Here is a 26,117-nt window from a genome sequence, read left to right as displayed (position 1 = left end):
AGCTGTAGCTGCGGTGGCGTTAATACATAAGTACCAACATAACTTGTGAGAAATTATGGATAAATATGATTATATCTAATAAAAATAACTGGCTTCTTCATAATTCTACAAAGATCAAGAAAGCAGTTTAAACTTGTTCAAAACCAAATATGTGTATCTAAAATATATAGTATTTTATAATGGTGTTTCAGCTATCAAGCTCATTTGTTTTAGTTTATTGTTTGTATTTATTTATTTATAAACTTAGTTTATGATTTTTTGAGGCCCAATATTTTCCTTTTACTCTGATTTTCTTTTTTAACCAGTTTTTTCTACCTACTTAAAATAACTACGTACAGCAAGTTATGTTTAAATTGTTTTAATAATTAATGCATGATTCCTAAATATACAGATATGAATTGTTTTAATGGGTTTAATTTTCTTAAGCTTTATTAAAAACAAATCAAAAGTATTGTTCAGCTAGAAAAATGCATTTTTAGTAATTTATAGAAGAAAAACAAATATGTGTGTGTGTGTGTGTGTGTGTGTTTTTACAGAGCTATGTTTATATCTATTTAAAAAAATATTTTGCTCGGTTATAAAAACTTGAAAAAATTTTCTTTTTAACTGCCAATATACAAGTATTTAGAACGACTTAACCAACGTTGGTAAATTAAGACTGGATCAGTGGTTAATAAGTTTTAAGCTAGTATCACTACATAGAAATAACATATCTATAATTTTGTACTGTGAGAATATTATTATTTATTAATATAATTTTGTAAATTATATACATTATATTACGTACATGTAAAATTGATTTTATAGTGCTAAGTTGTATTTACTGTAGATTAATTGATTGGTGGTTTTGTAGATATATTCTTTCCACATTACAATTACAAAAAAATCTTCATTTTTTATTTTAGTCTGTACTAGAATAAGTTGGTTCTTATGTGTTAACGTGGGACCAGTTGATTTGCACCATTTTTAAGTACTATTAATACTTGTATTCAGTTTAAATATCACTTTTGTTATTAATAAGTTATACATAATTTATATATTTACATTAATTAGATAAATTTGGCGAGCATAGGTTATGATTGTTGATTCCATTTATTGACGAATCATACGTATATCAAATAACCTACTCTTGCTTTGCTTGTCAACCTCCTCTTATCAACATTAGATGTACAAATTATATATAACTTATATATTTAAACTAAATATACTAATTAACATAGAAAAAAATGAACAGCAGAAAACAGTATAAATCAAGTGTGTCCTCCCCCCACTATTAACACATAAGTACCAAAATTTAACCTTTTTTGTATAAACGTTTGATATGATTTATGTGTAGGAATATTATTTAGTGTATTTAATGATATAAGTAATATAGTGTTTATATTCTATTAAGGAATATGTTGTGTATTCATTGCATTTATATTAATAATACTGGTAGAAATAACCTAGTTTAATCATAGCATAGAAAAAACAAGCTACTTGTATTTTAACTTATTCATCCAATTACATGATAAACACTTTATATACTCATGACACGTGTATAAATTTATATGAACTGAGATAGTTCATAGATTTTATTTTTTTTTATATTTACAAATAATTCAAGAAGTTGTGTGCTTGTAGATTTATTTAATATATTAATTATATGTATTTTCTAACATTTATATTACATTTGAATGTATTAGTCTCATCTGCTCCTTTCCTGTGTCTTGGTTGTTTTTTAGTTGACCATCATTGTTTATAGTATAATAATAAATGATGGCTGTATTAATAAGTGTATTATTTGTGTATTTTAGCTTTAAGTATATAGTGTACCTTTTTTAATTGTTAGTTTATTTAAGAAAATATGGCAGTCATAATCATAATATAATAAAAAATATAGAAAAATTTGATGTGTTAGAATGATGTTACTTAATCTTAATTTCAAAGGCTAGTATTTTGGTAAAAGAACATGTATTTTACTACTAACAATTATGCTTTAATATTTACAGTTAATTCAAGTAGATACGAATTCGTAAGCTGCTTGGAAGTATATTAAAAGGAAGATAGCGTCTATAGTCATGTATAATACTGTATCTTTTAATAGCAACTAGCCATTTAGCCAGAATATTTTTTCTGGGGAATGCTCATGAATCATGATTAATAATAATAATAGCAGCAACAATAATTACAATTAGCCTATGTGTAAATTTCACAGATTCAAAAAATTTGGGATTTACAAAATTACAGTATTGAGTGCTTATTAAAGAGACATAGTCATGCATTGGGTTGACTGTGGGCCCAAATAAAATTGGGACACAGTTTTGCAGCTAGCATCTGATGAATGTTATTAATTAATATTCTTTCTTGAACCATTATTATTTTCATGTTGTATAACATAATTTACTTTCGATATTAATGTAGTAAACGATCTACCAGTGTAGTTAGTTCTTAGATGGCGCCACTGAAACGCAATATTGAAATAAGAAAATAAAATTATAAACTAACCAAACTAAACCTACACTCGCTTACTTTGATTAGTGAGCGTAGGTTAAGTTTGGTTAATTATATTTATAATTTTATTATTTCAGTGGTGCCATCTAAGAACTAACTACAGCAGTAGATTGCCTCTTTTCTTTCTTTTTTTTTTTAACCTCTGGGACCACCATTACTTAGGTATTACTTGAAGAGCATGAGATGAATGACAAGTTGTAGTGTGTGAAAATGCCATGCCTCACCGGGATTTGAACCTGGGATGTCCAGATGAAAGGCCTAGACGCTACCATTTGCACCACAGAGGCTGGCAGCGGTAGAATGCCTACTACATTAACACTTTATTTTCTATATATGCTCCGCCGAAGATTTAGCTGTATCTGATTTTGTAGGGCGGTTTTATTAATATTTCCATTAATGTACTTAAGATTTGCCATGTCAAATAGAGTAGTTTTCAGATTAATTGTTTCACAATTCACACACTTATCATAAAACAACTACTAACATTGACTGATATGAATATAAGCAGAAGACTGCATCTTCTCAAGGCCAGCTGGTTGAACATTGTTTAGAGATCATTGGCAATGTTAGTTTCTGTGCCTTAACCAGCCGTCATCCTAACTGCAACACTACATGGATGGTAACATCAGTTTTCTGATTTAAAAATTATATTTGTAATTTTTTTTTCATATTAAGTACAGGTCAGTGCAGAAATAAATCAACCTTTTTGAAAATAATCTGTGATTGTTTTAAAAAATATAGTTTGATATGTCGTTCTCTCTGTGTTTTCATCAGTCCTCATAATATAATTCTAAGAAATTAGATATAGTGTAGTACTTTATCATCTTCTATATTCTATACAATAATTGATTAAATGTGAACTGTAGTTTATATGTATGTATATGATTTTATTCTTTCTTAATTATTTTAATTGAGAATTGGGTATTCATTCTTTAGTTTTGTTTTCAGTATATGTAATAATTTTTACTCTATCTTTGTTTTTAAATGTTATATTTTTAACAGTATTAATGTTTTACACAAATTAATGTACATTATTACATAAATTATGTTATTATTACAAATTAATATGTGTTATTTTACACAAATAATGTGCATTTTTACTGTAAAAAACAGTAATGGTTTTACTTTTGTCACATTTGTATTTTGTTGTATAATAAAATGTTCGTGTAGGTAAAAGGTATAAACTTATTTCAAACACTGCTATGGTATGAATATTTATTATAATGTCAAAAATCTGCAATTGTAAACTTTTATATTGGTGTTTCAGTACTTGCAAATAAGTCGGTAATATCAGGCAGTCACACATATTCCATGTGCAGAAAGATTTCTCATAGTACAAGAACTAGTTAAAGTATTTTGCATACTACGAGACATATTCATAAAGTAAGGGCCATTTGGTCATTAAAAAACATTAACTCGTGAGAAAAGGTTTTTACTTTCAGTTTTAGTTTACTATATATCTACTTCCCTTTTCCTCATAATCGCCATTCAGTTCTAAGCACTTTTCATAACGCTCCACCAGTTTCTTTAACCTCTCTGCATAGAAGTTCGCTGCCTGGGAATTGAACCAGTTGACAACGGCAGTCTTGATTTCCTCATAGTTTTCAAACTGTTGTCCACGAAGCCATTTTTTCAAATACAAGAAGAGGAAGTAATCGCTAGGTGCAAGGTCGGAACTATATGGAGATTGGTCAAAACGTTCCCAACAAAAATCTTGAATCTTCTTGTTTAAGGCAGTGGTGTGAGAACACACGTGGAGAATTACACCAGGTTACAGTTTCCCCTGTCATCGATTTTGGGTCACACTTTCCGGTTTGGTGAGCATTTCACAGTACACATCAGTTGTAATTGTTGATCCACGTTCCATGAAATCAACCAAAATGACACCCTCTTCATTCCAAAAAAGCATTGACTGTTGTTTTAATTCTGCGTTGGTGTACGATATACACATCTCATCACCCATAACAATGTGGAAAAACAAATCATCTCCATCTTGTTGATAGCGGTCAAAAAACGCTCATCCACTGCACATTCTTTGCTCTTTGTGGTGATCAGTGAGCATTTTCATACTCACCTTGCACACAATTTGTGATATCCGAGCTTTTCTGTGACAATCATGCAGATAGAGGTGCATCCAACATGCAGAAATTCATCAGCCAGATCATTAATCATCAATCACGCAGTTTTCGGTTCACTTGTTCAACAGTTTCGTCAGTCTGAATACTGGGCCTGCCATTCCACTTTTCGTCATGTACATTTGTGTGGCCATTTTTAGTCTCGACACCATTGTCTAACCTTTTCTTCACTCATTACTGTAGGTTCATACACTTGGCACAACTTCCAATGAATTTAAGCAGCTGAAGATCCTTTTGCATACAAAAATCAAATCGCAGCTCGCACTTCACAACTGGCAGGTGAAACGATTATTGCAAACATTCTGCATTCACTGGCAAGCAAACAACTACCAAATCAAAACAACTGCTGTGTGATACTGTGTTCAGACCCATTAATATTTAAATATAAGCCGATGACCCTTACTTTATGAATATGCCACGTATGTACACCTGAGTTGTATTAACATAATTTGTGTTAAAAAATTTACAATTGTTATATATTTTTGACATTGTGTTAATTTATCTTTGTTACATCTGAATCATTGTATTTTTTAATATATATTGAGGTTAAAATGTGTTTTGTCTTCATTTATTTATAGCAAGCTAGAGAAACTGTAGTGGTTGAAATTTGCATGGCATCTTATTAATAATACCACTTTAAGCATTTAGATCTGCACTTTTGCTAATACCAAACCTAGCACATAGATACCACTGTCACCATCATAGGGCACAGGCTGTATACCTATCACTGAAATGTTGCCATGAACTGTGAAATAGCATTCCACAACTGGTATTCACTCATCAGCATTCAGAATGTAAGTCAAACCCTGATATAAAAAGTGCTAACTCCCTGTCTGCACAGAGAGATAAGCTTAATTACTTCTGCTAGCTCACCATACATTTCTGATTTTGTCTCCATGTCTGTAGATTAAGAGTTACCTGCAGTACAGGAATGTCTTGTAATTATTCTCATGCAGATCATTTGGCACAAGCCTAGGCTCTGGGTTGGTCTTTCCTGTTGTCTCACAACAGGATGGAGAGACAACCGTAATCTTAAATGAAAGTAGTGAGAACCAAATTCCCTCTTCATTTTCTTGATTTTTATTTATTTCTCACCATCATATTAAGATTTGTTATGTTAATATCAGCCTACCATAATGGCCAATGAGTACAGTTAATAATTGCTGCTCTGACTGCAGCAATTCATCATCAATACAACAAACTAATTTGAAAACTAGATTAGTTACTTGAAAGCAAATAAACAGGCACTTTTATCTGGAAAATGTTGAATTCAATTACTGCTGGACTTTGCATTTTTCATATGTAATAGAAAATTAATTGCATCATTGTAATTGGCCCAGTCCATTGCTGGGCTTGTTTTTAAAATTCTGTAATGACATTTTGAAGGTTATCTGTGATAACAAAAAATCTTGAAAACTTTTATTGCAGTCTTTGATTTTTGGGAACAGCAAAAAATCATAGGCATTAAGTTAGGTGAATGAGCAGGGTGACCTTATAGAGAAAGCAAATAAACAGGCACTTTTATCTGGAAAATGTTGAATTCAATTACTGCTGGACTTTGCATTTTTCATATGTAATAGAAAATTAATTGCATCATTGTAATTGGCCCAGTCCATTGCTGGGCTTGTTTTTAAAATTCTGTAATGACATTTTGAAGGTTATCTGTGATAACAAAAAATCTTGAAAACTTTTATTGCAGTCTTTGATTTTTGGGAACAGCAAAAAATCATAGGCATTAAGTTAGGTGAATGAGCAGGGTGACCTTATAGAGTGATTGATTTTTTTTGCCAGAACTATATCAATCGGTGTATCATGACTAAGCACATTGTTATGATGTGCTTAATGTATAATTCAAGTGTTTTCTACGAGGAACATTCAATAATTAAAAAGACAAATTGATGTAGAAAAAAACTGTATTTTTACAAAATGATACTTTTACTACTCAACATAATCCCCGCCAATATTAATAGACTTGTCCCAACAATGAACTAGTTTTTTTGCCTGATGCAAAGAAGTCTTTGTCTTGTTGTATGAGCCACTTTCCCATAAATTCTTTGACCTCATTGTTGAACTTGGGTGTACCAAACAAATGAAAATCCAAGAAAGCCAAATCTGAACTGTGAGGAGAATGTGGTAGTATCTCCCAACCCATTTTTCCAGTGGTTTCTTGGGTGGTCAGCTGAGCAGTGTAAGAACGAGCATTGTCGTGTAGCAATATCATTCCTTTGCAATATTCATGACGTTTTTCTCTCATTGCTGGCTTTACTTTTTTCATCAGCATGTCGGATAATAGACACTGTTTATTGTACACTGATTTTCCAAATAATCACAAAAGATGACACACCTTGGGCATCCCAAAGACTGTCAACATAACTTTTCCCACTGATGCTTGTGTTCTGAATTTCTTTTTAACAGATAAGCTGGTGTGCTTCCATTCCATGGTTTGTCTTTTGGACTGTGATTCAAAATAGTGAACCCAAGTTTCATCACGCATTTAAATCTTGTTTACATAGAAAAGGGTCACCTTCCCATTCATAGCGTTCTTTCAAGTCTTTACACACTTTGAGTCTTGTTTCCTTGTGTTGCGTTAATTCTTTTGGGACCCACCTTGCACTTGTTTTGCTGTACTTTAGCTTGTTATGAACTGTGCCAAAACTTACTGCTACTGCTTTTGCTATATGTTCAACTGTTGTAATATGTCTGTCTTCACGGATAATGTCGTCAATGTGGGTTTCTAATGAAGGAGTGATACTTCAGTTGGCCGGCCAGGACATTGCTCATCAAGTCACTGAGGTTCGACTGTTTTTGAACTGTTCTACCCACTTATAAAAATTTCCACAGTTCATACAATTTTCACCATACTGTAAAGTCATTCGAGAAAAGATTTTAGCCGGTTTTTCACCTTCAGAAAGAAAAAATGTATTGCTGAATGATGTTCAATTAATGTGGAAACTTCAAGTCGACATGCCATCGTTAAATGCAATATTGAGATTATAAGCAAAACGAATTCTTATCCGTCAGCTCAACCCAGTGATGCCAACCAGGTCATGAAAGTACAAAACTCCTCCTACAAACAGTTTCATTTCTACAACAATTTGTCTCTTTAATTATTGAATGTACCTCGTATGAATAGACTTTCATAATCTTTCCATTAACTGCACTCTTAATTGTCTGTCGGACTATTTCAAAACTCATGCACACACTCACTTTGTCAGTTTTTTAGGCTTCCCATTTCTGGGAAAATAATTTTAGTTCCCACATTTCAATCTCTTGTGCAATTCAATACACTTTTGTTTTTTTTTTCAGAATTACCACACCAACTGCTACCTCAACAGCTCCCTACACCAAATTTGATTTTAGTAGTTGCTTAAATTTTGGTAGCTCACTTTTTTTGCCAAAGTTTATGCATGAATTATTGTTTTCAACTAAAAAACATCTTTTAGATAACAATACTTCTATTGGCATAAATTAAATCATATGCAAATATGATTTCCAACCAAATCCACAGGTGATACTACATGACCATTCTGGAATTATCACCCTTCATATTGTTAGTAACAAAAGAAGTAGTATCCTTGATATCTACAAATGTAGTTTAAATAGTTGTGGCACTTAATAAAAAATAGTCATTAAATTTACATTTGGCTCAGTTTGCCAATTAGAATAACTTTATTGCTAACAAGTTTTTTCACGTAAAAGGAATACACAGTCCAAGTTTCTGAGTTGAGAGGGTTTGGGATATGAAAATAAATTTGAATTTTATTTGTGGATTATTATAGTTACATTGAGAATCCTTCATGACTATAGGAAACAAGTCTTTTTTCTTTCTTAAAAAAAAATTAATGCCTTTTATTTCTTGAAATTTTCTTCAAAATTTTGGATTTAAATACCCATATTCAAATCCATATGAGCCTTGAGTTCAGAACCATTGCTTTAATATAACTACTAGTTATAGCAATATTCAATTTTGTTATAACAAAATTGAAAATTGTAGATTCATTCAATTAATTACAGCACACCATTGTTATGTATGAATAATTCTCTATCAAAAAGAAACAATAAGTAAATTTTTTTAAAATCAAGTGTTAAGTTTGATTTAAATATTTTGTTGCATATAGTAAAATTCACAGTTTTCACAAAATCGAATCATTTGTTATGACCATGCTCCTTCAAAATGGTGTGGATCTCCTGCAATAGATTAGATGAATAAACTGTGTGTAGGACCAGCAGCCTGCATCAGTTTTGTCAAATTTGAATAGGGCTTCCAAATTCTGGATTCGTGCACTTTTGTACTGTAATTTTGCATTCAAAACTTTTAGTTAACAAAAATAACTTTTTCAGAAAGGTAGACTATAGCTCAATAAATAGAAAGATATGGTGTCGTATCATAGAGGCACCATACATTTGTAAAATATATGTTGCAGCACACATACTCATAAGACATCAAAATGAGAACCACTGGGTTGAATTAGTCTGTAAAACAATGTAGTTTTATGGATTTCAACTTATAATTGTGTTCGTAGTCCATCCATCAATGACTACATTTTTCTTATTGATTACAACACTAATTTGTCTTTCATTTACGATATTCCAACACCTCAGGTTCTTTCTGTTGTATTCTCCCTTGAGCAAACTAATCTATTCCTCATCTGTATTTTGTTATCTGAAATACTAGTCCTGTTTGACCTTTCTTAAAGCTTGCCAGTATGAAATTTTGGCTCCAAAGAAGCCCAATGACAGTGCTGCTGTTTGCATGTATGCTGTAATTATATTTGGGGTTGCTCTGTTAGTCTCTTCTGCCTTTGTAATTTTCTTCCTCTTTCACCTTCAAGACTGTTATCAGTTACCACCTATAACCCTAGGCAGGAACTACAGTAGTAACTTTAATTAATTGCTACCATCCAGAAGCAGAACTCAAGTATTTTTACAAGGTTGTTTCTCTTCCTCCTCAGACTTTTCACCAAACTTGATAGGTGAGGCCAGTTCAAAGTAATGCTAGAAAGCTTGCAGTGGCCGTTAATACTATATGATAATGAAACAAGGGTACTTAGAAAAAATGTGTACTGAAGCTGCAAAAATAAGGTTCTTTTGAGCAGGTGAAGGCTATGCTTAGAGCCACTAAAAGATGTGATATTGAGAGCAATTTAGACAAAAAGATAATTAATTTTGGAGAAATTAAGTACTCGATGCAATAAATAAAGCAGGCAAAATGAATGGCATTTGATTGCATCTTGGTTATGTGTTAACACCACAGCACAAGAAATTTAGTAAAACCCAGAAAGATAGATTAAAGAAGTTGAAAAATGTATGAACCCTACCTAAACTATAGTTGTAGATATTATAAGATATACTTCAGATAGTGGGGTACAACGCGGAAAAATATTTTACAGCTTATAACTGAATGTTTTTTGTTTTCTATACCAATCAATTTGAAGTGCTGAAACAGGAAGACTAAAATTGAATGAATTATAATTTATCCTGAATTGTTATTGAAAACTGAGAAATAAATACAAAAACAGATATGAAAGGACTTTCATTGCGAACCACTAGTACAACTCATCAATATTCAAACAAAAGTAAGTTCGAAATGTCTATTACTTTGAATTACTTTCAGTATTAAAAAAAAAAAAAAGCAACTGACAAGGTTCATGAGACAATTTACCTTTAAATTGTACAGTAACAAAATATGGCAAGAGAATGAATGTAATTTAATTATTGAATAAAATTCATTACTTAAAAATACATTTTCTATATCATTAACATGTTATTGCTAAGTGTTTTATACAGCTATTCTTTTTAAAGTTTGCTTTCTAGTCCAATAATTTTATTATCAGCTTCCAATAAACACTGGATCATTCTCAGATTTTTAGTATTATATATAATTACAATAACTCAAATGCTTCTTTATTTTTCTTCCTGACAAGTTTTTCATGACTTTCAGTCTATATAGATAGGTTCAAAAGCATTAAGGCAAGCAGTGGATAGGCAGATACCATCTGTCGGTGTTTACAGTTTATCTACACACCAATTTGTGGTTTCATCTTCCTTTATAATACTTACCTCATTTCCTTTACCATTCCACTCTACTGTACCTAATGAAACTAAGAAAATTGAAAACAAAAAGCACACAAATTATACAAATGAAATCAGCAACATCAAGTACTCTCTTTAATTAAAAAATGCATTACTTTATTAAAATATATACTTTACATAATAAATAAAACCTTACTCTACATATTAAGAAAATGAATATTGTAAGGTACTGAATACTCAGTCATTAAATTATGACTAGTAGAAAAATGTTCAGCTGCTGTACCTATTCCATCTGTTGAATGCAAAGGTTCTTCCTCAAGACTTGTCACCATAGATGGTTCTATAGGTAGATGCATAAGGCTTTCACTTTGAAGGAAGTTGTCAGTATCAGTGCCACCTAGCTGCTGACCAAAAAGATGTTGAGTTGTTTGAGGTGTTTCACTAGCAGTATTTATTTGAGATTCTTCAGACTGTATTATTGTATCAACTTCCCGAAGACTGGTTATATCAAGAGATTGAGAGTACACCAACTTGTTTTCAGAAGGAAGATTTAAACTGTGATAAGACACTTGAAGTAATTGACTGTCGGGATTATTATTTGATAATAGGATGTTACTATGGGCAACAACTTGATCAAGAGGTAAAGAAACTGCTGCTTGTGAATCAATAAGGGTATAAATAGTTGTAACATCATTTTGTTGTTTTTTACTTTTCATTTCTTGTTTATTTTTATTCTTATTATTATTAGATGTCAAATTTGCTACATCGTCTGTAATAAGTCGTTTAACACGTTTTGATTTAGTTGTTTTTCCATGTACTAATAGCTGATGTCTATTAAGATTTCCAGAAAACTTATAAGCTTGACCACAATGACATACATAAGTAGGTTCTTTGCTGTGACAAAGCATATGTCTATTAAGCACACTAGCTGCTTTAAAGGTTTGACCACATTTTTCACAGCTAAAATTTCTCTCCTCAGAATGTACAAAATTAAAATGATCTAATAATGCATTCTTTCTATAAAAAGAATCGCCACACTTTTCACAAATAAATTCTTTTTTCTTTGTATGAAGTTTTTGGTGTTTGTTTATACAAGATTCGGAATGGGATTTAAAATCACATATTTCACACTGAAATAACCGTTTTCCTTTATGATACTTATTTTCATGTTTCAACAGTCTTCGTTTATTTGTAAAAATCTTATTACAGTGTTTGCATTGGAGTAAATTTGTAGACACAGTTCCATTAATTGATGATGAATGCTGTTCTGTTAATAGGTGTTCTCTGTAGGCTGAATAATTTTTGAAGATTCGTTTGCAAGGCTCACAACCAAATTGTTCAGTACCTTTAATTATAAACAGAAAAAATTATATAAAAAATGAGTATAGGAAAGCATCATTTGAACAACAATATAAAAAATAAGATTGCTCTTATGCTATAATTTTATGAAGAATTCATTCAGAATCTCTATTATTATGGAATTAATCACAGATTAATAACTGATTATCTTCAGTATTTTAAAAATTGGATCCAAGTAATCTGAAAAACCTGCTTATCTAAAACTGATCAGACATATTTTGTTTTAAATTACCAGGATTTCAATAAATCTTAGATGTTTTGTTTTTAAATGTACATAAATTTTAAAAACTTAAATTTTATATCATAAATGAAAGTTTCCTTTGGTTTATACGAGGGTAAGTCAATTATTATTCGCAATTTAGTTATATTTTTGTTTATGTTGGGAGTACTGTCGTATTGTGTAGATGATGCATGCATGGTTTAATTGTTGTTATGTCTGTTAAGGTTTGATGCTGCTAAGTTAGTATTATTATGTCTGTGCAGGTTTGATGCTAGGTTAGTTCCATTATCGCTGCCCTGCCGTTAACCATGGCTGCTCTGCTTTCTGTTTGCACCAAAGAAGAGCAATGTTCAGTGATCAGTTTTTTGTGGTCAGAAGGTGTATCAGGGGCCAAAATTCATCGAAGACTTTCGGTACAGTATGAAAACAGTGTGTTGCTGCAACAGAGTGTCTATGAATGGATTGAATAATTCAAAAATGATCGCACAAGTGTTACGCATGACGAAGGGGCTGGACGACCGTTTACCACCACAAATGAGGAAAACATTGAGCGTGCATGTGACATGGTTTTCTCAGACAGACTAGTAACTATCGATGAAGTGGCACATCGACTGCAAATTAGTCACGGTTCTGCCTATGAAATCATCCACAACAGAGTTGGGTTTCATAAAGTCTGTGCAAGATGGGTCCCAAAACAACTTACACAGTTGCATAAACAAACGTGCTTGGACATCTGCCAAAAACATTTGGATCACTATGGTAAAGAACAGGACATCTTCTTAGACAGAATCATCACTGCTGACAAAACATGGATCCATCATTACGAGCTGGAGAGTAAACGGCAGGGTATGGAATGGAAACATCCAAATTCACCCTGCAAAAAAAGTTCAAGGCCCAACCGTCCGCAGGAAAACTGATGCTTACTGTTTTTTGGGACTCACAAGGCCCAGTACTGGAACATTATGAGGAAAGGGGCATGACAATAAACAGTGAGACACGACAGTGGGCACGACAATTACAGTGAGATGCTTACAGTACGTATTACAGTGAGATGCTTACTGCCAAGCTGAAGCCTGGAATTCGAAGCAAACACCGAGGACTGCTGTCAAAAGGTGTTGTGTTGTTACAAAAATCCTGTCCACATATTGCTACCCACACTGCTGAAGCGCTCTAGAAACTCAACATTGAAGTACTGGCTCATCCTCCATATAGTCCTGATCTTGCCCCTTCTGACTACCACTTATTTGGTCCACTCAGAGGAATTAAGGGGCCATCGATTCACCTTGAACGAAACAGTGTAAGAAGTGGTGCATTCCTGGCTCACAGCTCAACCGAAAACCTTCTTTTATGAGGGCATCAGGAAGTTTGTGCAACGATGGACCAAGCGTGTTGTAATGCAAAGGGACTATGTTGAAATATAATGTACAAGTAACATAGTTTCCTATTTGTATTTCAATCAAATTTATAACTACATTGCAGATAATAATTGATTTACCCTATCTTTAAAAACAGAGGTTATTAACATTTTTGAAAACCTCAATAAAAGCCAAAATTTGTCAATGCACCTATAAAAAATGGTCACTTAAAAAAATACAAAACATCCTAAAAATAAGATAATCTTTGTTTTTAGCTGTAGATGAGGTATGTGACAAAAAAGATTTTAAAATAAAAAATTTAACCAGCAACATTTTAATTTTGTATTTGGCAATTTGATATCAATTGACTCAATAACATAATATATTCATGGCTCTTACAAAATCAATGTTTTATACTATTACAAAACCTGAAATTTTATAGCATCATAGCACCTAATCAACGGAATTCTTTTTTCATACATATTTGTTTCTAAACAACTTTTAAGACCATTCAAACTGATATAATTTTCAGTAAAAATGTTATTTATCTGTATTCAGTTTATAATACTAAATATACACTATCTCTTTTGATAACTAATGTGACTTGAATAATTTTTGAGAAAAATTTACCAATGGTTGAGAAGTTTGTTCTCTTCAGTTTTTAAGTACTTACATATATAAACCAGTATTTATTTATACTTTAAATTACACAAAGGTTACTTTAGTTTTAGCATTTTCTTCTATAATAATTTTAAAAAACAGAGCAATGAATGGCTAATCTAAATAATTTCCTAGAGTAAATCAGTGCAAACTCAAACAATATTTAAAAATAAAATTCCACTAAATCTTGAGAACTTTGTCCACTGACAAAGAAGAAAGTAAAATCTCAGGGAAGGTATTGAGTACCTTTAAAAAAAACAGGGCATATAATAGTGCCCTAACTGCCAAGCAGAACTTTGTTTAAATGTTTTAAAATTTATCACACTAAACTCAACATTTAATAAAAAAAACTTTTTGTACAATTAAAATAAATAAAAATGTATTTATAGTATTACAAAGTTAATTTTTTAATATATAACAAATATATATGTAGTTAAAGCTGATTAAAACACAAATACAATTAATTACAATACAAAAACAATGTCGGTAAAAAACTCAAATAAAGGCAGAATTTCACCAATTCAGTAGGTTAAAAAGGTTGGGAACTTTATGAGCTAAGTCACTGGCAAAATCACAACATTCTAACATTAAATCTGTGTAATAATGCAAATCAACTTACTGTTGGAATGTGTCTTTTTATGAAAAAATAAGCTGGACTGGAAATGAAATGAGCTGCAACAAACTGAACACTGATGTTGCATCATAACACCCTGAATGCTGTGGCCAGCTTGTTCGTGTTTTTCTAGCTTGCTTTTATTAGCGTATGATGTTTTACAAGTAATACATTGATATTTGTCATGCTCCTGTAAAAAATAAATAAATAATATTTAAAAGTTATAAAATGAATTTAAATTATGAATCAAATTTGCTGTTCTGATTAAGGTTTTATTTTCACTTACTCTTCTCATTACTTCATCTTTCATTTTATAAGCCCACTTACTTTTACCATGTGGCTCTGTAAGTTCTTCTCTTCTCCTTAACGCCCATGTTTTACACCCACAAAGAGTACATCCTTGCTACATAATAAATCTCCTACAATTTCTACATAATAAAATAAAAATCGAAAATTTCTACATAAAAAAAAATCATTCTATTAAATCCTACTTCTGATATTCTAGTACTATTTTGTTTTTACTTTTGCAGTCTTTAATTAATAAGGTAAATACCATTTTTAATAACTTTCATTTTCACTTTTTGTGCCATTTTACTTGTTGACTCTTCTTTCTTTGGGAACAGATTCATTGGCTTATTATCTCCTACCCTCGCTAGTTTTGTTTTCCTAACATTCATATTCATGACACATTCTATCATGGCTTACTTCTGAAATTATTTTTTAATATGCTGTGCTTCATTCTCTTAAAGCATAATGTAACCTGCAAACCTAAGTAGCTTGAATCAACCCACTAATCAAATCATGACAAGGTAAAATGATCTCTATCAAGAAAATTAGTTCTGGGTATACCATGTTGAAAAACTTATTTTTTAACTGTTTACTTTTTTCTTCATTTCTTCAAGTCCAACATTTATTTAAGTTCATTATTTAAAAAATTTTGTTCACAAAATTTCACAACAGTTCTTCATTAAGATCAATTTTTTCTTGTAGTTTCTTCTACGTGAAATTGAATAAGATCTTTATCATTAATTTTCCTCACTAGCAACAAATATCAAATAAAATCAATCACATAGAATTAAAAGTATCCTCCACTAGAAACCTTTCATGTAATATCAAAAACGATCTTTTTCATTTCCAATTTTCTTTATTTGGATTTTGTCACAGTTTAATTGAACTGTTTTCAAACAGTTCTAATATAAGTGCTAATGATAGTGCATTTGCCACACTAACTTTGCATTATTCATTTGTTGTGCTGTACTAGGAAAATGAATCCAGTAATGTATTCCTTGAAAAAAAATTTGAAGAATATCACTCCCATAACGTTACTAATACTTTTACCTCCTGTTGATAAGCCTACTCAAAAATCTTCTGCCAATCCAATCTGAAATCCAGGATCAGCAGTATAAAGTAAAAATATTTCCATGTGATTTCTTGGAGGTTAGTGCTTTTTCCCAAGTTTCATCACTATTTGACATAAATTGTGAAGGTAGAAAATCAATACTTTCAGTCTTGAAACGCATCAACTCCTTGGATCTACTTATAACTCTTCTTTCTCTTTACATTTTTCCCTCCCTTGCATGCATGAGCATTGCTATGTCAAAGACTACTGACAAAGTGGAGTGTGCCCTACCTCACACTCCAAAATAATGAAGTTTTAACTGCAATTAAGCAGTTGTATCTTCATTTTATTCACATTAAAAGTGAAGTTATAAACTACCTTTTTAAAAAATTAAGTTGTGACTATAGGAGGTAATTGTAACTTATTTTTATTCACACCAAAGGTAGTTACATCTTAGAAACACCGTAATGGTAGCAACTCCTTTTTATTCACTTTACCCATTATTTGAGATATATTCATTATAAAAAATGTTCTACAATTCATTATTAAATAATTTATTATGAAAAAAGTTAATTGTAATTAGCAACTAAAATAAAATAAAAAATGTATAAATGTAATTTAAAGTTAAAGTAATTATATGTTAAAAAGTAAATTAACAAACATTTAATTGTAATTAACTGTAATTCATTATGAAAAAGTTTTGAAATGACACCATAATAATGTAAAAACAGAAATTTAAACACAATAAACTAAGTACCAAATGCAGTTATAAAAAAATACTAGCCTGGTATAAACAATGGCCTGGACACAACAGTCATTTTATTATGTGTTAATTATTATTTCTAACCTATAGTTTAAGATTTTAATCTGGTGTCAAAAGATTGTAGGAAAATTGAATATAGTAACTGTAAATTTACAAGTAAATAGAGTTAATAAAAACTGAATCATAAATAAAAAAGCAACCAATCAGATGCTACTTTCACAAAATTGTAAACATTTTAACACAAAGAATTTAACTTTGAGATTAGTACAAAGAATTATACTTTTTTTCTGTACAAATTACTTTTTAGATTCAACTTAGTGAGTTTCTATAATAACAGAATAAATAAAACTCAGTTTCTCTACTGAAAAGTCCACATGAAATTTTTTAAATCCACAAATATAAACATTCTTATAAAATTAAAACCACTAACACTGTATATTACTAGGATGGTCCAAAACGTAATGAGACAACAGCAAGTAAGAAAAAAGCTTTATGCTGAATCTACATGTACATGTTCCTTTTCAAAATATTCTCCCTTAAATGCAACCCCGCTGCTTCCAGGGCTTGATCCACTTTTCAAACACAAAATACAGACAGTTTTTCAAAAGAACTTTGCATTCGACCTACATTGCTCTTACGACCTCTAGATTCATCTCAAAGATTTGCCTTTCAGATACTTCTTCACCACTGGGAATAGCCTGAAGTTGCAGGAAATTAGATCTGGGCTGTACAGTGGGTGAGAAACCGTTATCATTTTTTTTCCATTTAAAAATTCACAAACTATCTAAGCAACATGGAGGCATGCATTACAGCGATGCAATAAAAATTGTTCCAGGGCATTTTTTTCAGACACTGACTTCAGTATACCAACAAGCATTTATAGTCATCTCTGTAGATACCTGATGTTGGTAAATGAATCTTCATGATCAAAAATGATGATCATAATGACTTTACCAGTGCTGCATGCAGCTATAACTTTTTTGGAGGTGGTGAAAAAGCTGCCTTCCATTGGGAGCTTTGTTGCTTCATTTCAGGATCATAACAGAACATACAAAACTAGTCAATGATTGCAATATAATCAAAAAATTGTATTTCTTTTTTTTTTGTCTTTAGCCTACGAGAATCACTGTCAGGTATTAACTTCTGAGGATGATATGAATGAGTGTAAGTGAATTGTTGTCTCAGTCGACCATTTCTGAGATATGTAGTTAATTGAAATCCAACCACCAAAGAACACCGGTATCCATGATCTAGTATTCAAATCCCTATAAAAGTAACTGCCTTTACTAGGATTTGAACGTTGGAATCTTGACTTCGAAATCAGCTGATTTGCGAAGATGCATTCACCACTAGACCAACCCGGTAAGTCATTTCTTCCTTCTTGTACAGAACCAACAATACCTGCAGATGAATATACGGTATGCCATTTGGTCAGGCATTAAGAACTGCGGACCCCAACAACGTGCAAAATATTCCATTTGCATCCGCTCACTCAGAATATTGGTGCAATCCTTTTTGAAATGTATAGTGACTTCCCTAATTGTCACACACTAATGACAAACTTCTCAAATGATGATGCTTCCTGTGTTAACTGTAACATTCTTAATTGATGTGCTTGGTGGATTGACCAAAAATCTCTAATCTCTCATCTGACCAAAACTTCACCATGCCAGCAAAAACATGTTGACATGACACACACTCTTTAGTGAATGCTTTGTTCAATATTCTGTACATTCCAGAAAATGAGTTTTTTTTAAGAAACAGAAAACTGAATCAAGTAATGTTGATTGATTTTTTTCCGTGGTAGGTGATTACCAAACACCTTTATATGAACAATCACTGACACTCAACGAATACAAAAATCAACTTTAAATTGACAAAAGAAGTAGACTACAGTTCTGAGTACTTGTATACATGTAGGACTGCCACTTTGTATGCTTTAAATTTCTCCCCTCTATGAAAGTTAGTCTCATTACTTTTTGGACCACCCTTATCCATTCCTTCCAATGTATGAATACTATTTGATTATTTCAATCATTCATATTGTCTGGATTACTTTTTTCCCATAAAAGTCCCACGACACTCTAAAAAAGGACAATCATTCTAAAGAATAAAGTAATTAACAGGCTGACATAAAATATTCACAGTGATTAAGATGAAATTAAGAATACACACCATAAAAAAACCAAAAACATGTTCTCATACAGATAGCAAATTATTATCTAATTTAATAATCAACCAAATCACCTTACTTTTATGTGTACAATATACTGCTGCCTACGAGTAAATTTTTCATTACAGGTTTGGCATGTAAATGAATTGTATGTGTGAGTTTGGTCATGATTTCTTAGTTCTTCTTCTGTTTCAAATGTCAACCCACAAGTCAAGCAGATAATATGATCCTTGCTGTGAATAACTTTATAATGTTTCAGAAGCGACCGTTTCTGAACAAATTTTCTATCACAAAATTTGCACCTGAAAAATTATAATTCAATTTTTTAATAAATTACTATATTCTAGAATAATTCTAATATCTAAACTAAAATTGTATATAATAAATAATAAAGAACTCTCCATAACTGCATCAGAGATCTTGAAAAAAAGTACATTGAACAAGCAAGTACCCAACTGAAATTATTGTTTAGTAATGAAATCTTTGATTTTCAATTTTACAGTACATAAACCATGGCAGATGTATTAAATGACAGTAAACATGATTCATTAATTTAAATATACTTAATATAAAGCATTAATTTAATACTTTCCATGTGACAATAAAAACTTGAGGGACTCACAAAGTGGGACTCACAAGTCACAAATTATCAGAAATTAGAAAATGAGGGATGAAAACTGCAAGACTTAATTCAATGAAAAATGCTCCAGTAAACAATTATTGAAAGGCAAAACAATCATTGGAGTCTTCATGTAAAATAATGAAAAGTAAATGAGATGTGAAGAAAATTTAATACAGGAATGAATGAAACACAGTAATCATCAAATTTTATCATATGCTAAGATAAAATAGGCCTCAAGTTCTTGCATATTTCCTCAAATACATGAAATCAACATTACCGAATGAAGACTAGATATTGTTTCATGATTACCCCTGAAACTGGGATTAAAATGATTTTATTTACCTGAATCATGTTTGATTCAGGTAAATAAAATCATGTGTTTGAATCATGTTTGATTCTTTACGTAGATACTAAACTAATATAAGGATAGGGTCGTCTCTTTCAATGATATAATGAACATTACCAAGAAATTTCTAACTGATTTTTTTTTTACAGCAAAAAGAAAAGTGTTGAATTACCAGAGACAGATAACTCACAAAATTATGATTATTTCAAAAGTGCTATTTTACAAAAAAATATACTAAAACTTATTTTAGTATCATTTTACTTATAATGTACATGTAGAATGTGACTTATAATGAATACCTTGTAGCCTGTATACAAATAGATAAATTAAAATTTCTGTCTCGATAAGATTCTGTTGAAAGCTAATGACACTAATTACACCTCATGTATTTTAAACATACTTTAAGGAAGCACAGAAGTTATCAAATTCTAAGATAAAATAGGCTTAAAGCTGCTCTTAAATGTTTTCTTCACCATCCATGAAATCAACATTAAATATTGAAGATTAGTTATTGTATCATGATTACCTCTGAAACTAGGATAAAGAGGATTTCACATACCTGAATCATGTGATAGATTCTTTATGTAAATACTAGACTACTATAATGGGGATTGTTAAAGTTCAACACAGTACCTGCTTTCACATGGTTTTATCTGTTTTATTGAAAAACGCCTCACAAATGTTACATAATCACCACAATATACCAATATGTACAATCTATATAAACCACATCTAGATACGTAAATTACAATCCTGAACATCAGAGCATCTTGTTCAAGTATGTTTTACATATATCAGAGTGATTAAAACTTAGAACCTGCTGGGCCCTAATAACATATTTTTTTTTATATACATACATGCACAAATGGACATACATCCAATTCCCAGTCCAGATTTCATGAATCTGGGAATTAAACAATCCAAGCTACTTCTACCACTCCAGCATTGCTCATCTTTCATCTTGTTTGAAGCATCTCTTCTCTCTAATCCCCCTTCATCCTAAAATCCCCCATCTGCTTCCTGGTTCTATTCATACCCATGTTGATTCTCCAAGAGAGTCAAATTTTCTGTCCTCCTCAAACCATCTTATTCTACTCTTTTTACTCTTTTTTCTTATACTACTTGTATTCAACACATTCCTTATGTTATAATTCCTCAATCTTTCTCTTCTTGTTTCTCCCATTACTGATCTCAAAAACATTTCCTTACTTTGAAATAAAACTGAGTCATTATTTTGGTACTTCAATAATCAAAATCTGTAAACGCTTTCAAGATGTCAGCAATTTAATGAAAAGTATTTTTTTGAAATATTTCTTAGTAGTAAAGTGATAAGTCTTGAAATATTTATGTCTTCACTTGTAATATTCACTAATGGCCCCTTCTTAGGTTTCATTTCAATCCGAACAGGAAAAGGAACACTACAACCCCCTTTTCTGGATTAAACATAAAATAGTTTTTATGATTAAGCAATAATTTAGCTTTAGCAAAAAATTAGGATATATTTGGTTACCAGCCAAGAAATAAATTTCTTTAAAGCATAAATGTTTTTAAATACACCCTTATCATTATTGTTACTAAAACATAATTTTTTTTTTTTTTATTAAGTAGTGTAACACATATTCAAAACAACAAATGTTCTACTGTCAACACATGCCACAGTACATCCGTATGGTTATTGTCATTAGTTATTTATATTTTTGTTTCACTGGATTGCTGCCTTAGGGCAACAATCCAGTGAAACAAAAATATGTTCCATTTGATAGTTTATTAGTGCATATATGAATAGATCCAACATCAATTTTATTTGGTTAGTTGAACAAATGAAAGATAAAAATTATGCAATCAAATTCCTGCTCAGATATAATATTTTACATGATCCTAGAAAATATGTTCACAGCCACAATATGATTCTACAAACCTCAATGCGGTGCTAATGGACATGCACAAAAGACAGACATAATGAATTTAAGCAATTAAGACAGGATACATTTCTCACTGGATTAAACTGCCATTTTGTTAAATTGTTGATTAAAGGGTCTATTTACTGGTAAATTTACCAAAATCAAAATTCAAATTAATAAAGATAGATGAGTAGACTGAGAAAATTATATGAGGAGTGTATGCATTACACTTAGTGTTAAATAGTAGCACAATGATAAGTGCCTTAGATTAACCATATAAATAAATAAAAATCTATTCTCACACAGGAAAAATTATGCTGACTCACCAATGGGGCCATTTTTAGAGAGTATGATTTATAGTTTATGTAAAAAAACAGAGCAGCTAAAACGCTTTTGTCTATTATTCAGAAATCTATCAGATCAGAAACCATAACTATGAATATTTCTGATCAATGGAGGGCATATTGGGAAATCGAAATCTATTGAGCAATTACATTCATTGACCTGCTAATCACAAAGATTTTGTCAGCCCTGTAAATGGTGTTTAGGTAATTAATAGAAAGCTTGTAGAGAATAAAATGGTGTCTGACAAGAGCACAGCACTCAGACTTATATCTGACTGGGCTTATATGATAGCACCAACATCGACATGACAATTTATTTAAGAAATACTAGCAGATGTAGCAGGTATTATCCTAACAATAAAGACAGGTAGGTAATAATTTGTTTGAGTTACACATTATGAAATAAATTTAAGTAACAATAAAATCTAAAATACAGACAAAATAATTAATTTCTGAACAGATAACTGGATAGATCTAAATATAGATGGATAAAATTAATAAAAAATAGTAATAGATAATATGTTATCAAAAGAAATAAACCAACTTCTATCAAGAAATTTTTTTTTAAATTTCAAGTGGTGGTTTCTTTTTTCAACTTATATAAATAACTTACTTGTTTTATTTACTAATCAGGAGCGTATTTCAACAAAAGATTGCAGGAATGAATTAAATTAGATTTCAGGGTAAGCAAGAATTAAAGCAAGTAAAAATTTGTAAAAGAATGTTCATACAAAATGTTTTTAGAAAGAAAACATTGATCTCTTTACCACAAAATAAATAAGAACTGAACCCAAAGAATTAGATATTTCAACTTATTTTTCCATTTAAATATTCTAATCAACAGTAAAAAATAAAATCAAAATATCTGTCAATCATCCAACTTATTCTTCTGTTACTAAATGGCACTTCAGTTTAATTTTAGATTATTAATAACAATCTATTGGTAAAGGAAAGGGTAAACAGCTTCCCATACCAACACTTCACTGTAACTCTGACTGCAAAACATAATTGTCATAAAAACTACATATAAAAATCTGGTAATTACCAGATTAGAACAATAAAGTAGCATTTCATTATTAACATCACTATTCAGAAAAAATATATAAATAAATCACTTACATAAAAAGACCCTTCTCCAATTCTTTGTTATGAGTATTTAAAGTATGTTCTTCAAGATTTTTTCTACTATTAAAGTGTACACCACATTCTAAGCATTTGTTTCTTTTATGACCTTCCATATGTAATGTGTAATGTTGAAAATTATGATAAAGTTTATCACAAAATGAACACTTTAGAATTTCAGGACGTTTAGATTCAGGTTTAGAACAATTTTTTAAATTCAAATGTTTATTATACGTTTCTATATTATTAAAAGTTTCATTGCAATTCTGACATGACACTGAAGTTCCAGGATGTTGTTCTAATCCATGTAAATAAAGTTGTTCTAAATTTATAAATTTCTTTTCACATTCTAAGCATTTAAATTTGTTACAATCCACATCACTAGTTTTTTCTTTTTCTATATCTCTTCTAATGCACTGATTTGTATCCAAGGTAATTTCACTTATAGAATCACAGTCTGAATCTCTAGATTCTCTGTTATCTGAAATTATTTTAATGAAAATCAATTATTGTAAACATATGAAAATCATACAAAAAGTACCAACTATTTCATATCAAATAAATAACCATTAACAAAACTTTTATTTTGCTTCTACGTATCTTAGATTATTTCCCCAATACCCCTGAAAATTTAGATAAACATATTCATTTGCCAATAATCCATTCAGAAAATAAAGACTGGTTTAAAAATTAAATGTGAGCAGCACCAGTTCCTCAGATCTGATATTTTTCATGGTCAGAGCATAATTCTTCCTTAACAGATGCATCAATAGTGTTACCTAATGAAGTAGGGATACTAAAAACCACAAAATTCTATTGAATTACTTCTAAACCCACAAAAAAAGAATGATACACAATTTTTTAGAAAGAAGTAATTCAATTCCTATGTTTTCAACCATTCTGAATGCAAATCCTGCCAAAATATTAATTAGCAAATCATTGCTTTGCTGTAATGATAGTATGACCATTGACTTGAAGCAGGATGATGAAAGTTACATTAATTAGGGAGTTGTTTCACAACTTTCTTTTGTTAAAAATACAGCTCACCAAGATGGAATGACCTAACATACCAATTTTCTTTTTGTAGAACTTCTTAAAAGATACTGCTTACAGAAGAAATCAAACACATACTCTGGATCTATTCAAATCTGCCCAAGAAATAGATGAAATAACAAAGGAAACGTTGGTAGAAACAAACAGGGTAAAATGCATTAATAAGAGCAATGAAATGGATGGGTGGAACATTATTTCCAAAAATTACATTATCTAAAGTACATAAGTATTTTAATTAACCAACTACAGAGTATTTTAATTAATAGACATACGAGGGATCGCCTTTTAATTTATTGTAATAATTGAAGGCCAAATGAGTTCTAAAGTAGTCTCTGTGAATGAATAGAACCTTTTAATAAGAAAACAAATTATAACAGCTTAATTTTTTTTTTAAATAATAATTTAGGTCCACTTTCTCAAATAAGAGTAACTAGTGATTATAAATCAGCAGAATGATAAAAATACAAGAAAGAAAAAGAAAAACAAATCAATTATCCAATATTGATAGATACTAATATCTGAATTTTTTTAATTACAATTTGATACCAGAAAAATGTTCATGGCTTACTTTTAAATATTACAAAAATCATATAAATTTTTAATGATGTAAGTGGCAACAGAAAATTTTTGGACTTAAGAAAAAATAAATAGAAAATTATTGAATGCCGACCTTACCTTCACAGATTCCTTTCACATTCTCAAGCTGTTTATTATTAACTTCCGGCTCATCACTTTCAAAACTACTGACACACTTCTGAAGATATCCAAAGGCTTCAGCACGCTCAGATGAATTTAACTGAGATGTAGCTTTTAGTAAACATCTTACCTAAAAATAATTACTCACTTAAAATAATATGAATTACACATCTCTACACTAAATTTAAAGAACTCAACTTATCTATTTTTGAAAAAAGCAACCAAAACCTAGTTTTAACGAATGCTACAAAACGTTGAAAAGTATTTTCAGTTGAAGAATTCCACATGACACATAGAGGAATAGGTGAGAGTACAATCTCATTCAGTAAAATTAAGGTAAAACCTACAGTAGTAGATAATTACAGTACAGTAGTAGTTAGGTAACCTATAGGTAAAACCTTAGTTTTAAGTAATTTTAGTTTCAGAATGATCTGAATGCCAAATATCATTAAATAAGTACATACTTCATTCAACTCTGTGCACAGTTTCATTATATAAATTACAACAGTATAGGAAGTTGATGTAATTGGAAGAATGGACTTTACATTTCATTTATAACTTGGAATGTTGAAAACTTCCTAAGCTCACAAAAAATCAGGAAACTTGAAAAGACCCATCAAAACAAACTTCCACGCCACTACAATTGGTTAAGCAAATCATGAGCTTTAGTAAGATAAATTAATTATCAATCATATTATTTTCACCTTAATAAGGTATAACTTATAACATTTCTAACCTGATTTTTAAAATCGTTTATTGTAAGTTTCTCTTTATCGGAAACTTCATTCATATTGTAAAAATTTTACGAATAAAATTAATTATTATTACTCCGAAAAGAAAATAATAATAACGAAGTAACCTCAATTATCAGCGTAGAAACCAAAACATTA

At 30.6% G+C, this 26,117-nt stretch overlaps 1 protein-coding gene across 1 annotated transcript; it reads right to left on the bottom strand.

The window, feature by feature from the left end:
- Nucleotides 1–10,788: 10,788 nt before the first annotated feature.
- LOC142322378 (uncharacterized) lies at nucleotides 10,789–26,117 on the bottom strand. Its single transcript, XM_075361396.1, has 6 exons — nucleotides 25,964–26,117; nucleotides 25,207–25,357; nucleotides 23,476–23,959; nucleotides 19,223–19,445; nucleotides 14,875–15,058; nucleotides 10,789–12,006 (listed from the first exon to the last, which is right to left on the bottom strand). The coding sequence occupies exons 1-6, from the start codon at nucleotides 26,015–26,017 to the stop codon at nucleotides 10,859–10,861; spliced, it is 2,244 nt and encodes a 747-aa protein (XP_075217511.1). The 5' UTR covers nucleotides 26,018–26,117; the 3' UTR covers nucleotides 10,789–10,858.

This window comes from Lycorma delicatula, chromosome 3, assembly GCF_047948215.1.
Source record: "Lycorma delicatula isolate Av1 chromosome 3, ASM4794821v1, whole genome shotgun sequence".
In the NCBI taxonomy this organism is placed as follows: Eukaryota; Metazoa; Arthropoda; class Insecta; order Hemiptera; family Fulgoridae; genus Lycorma; species Lycorma delicatula.
Note: the sequence above shows the minus strand (reverse complement) of the source record. Positions and strands in the feature narration are given on the sequence as shown.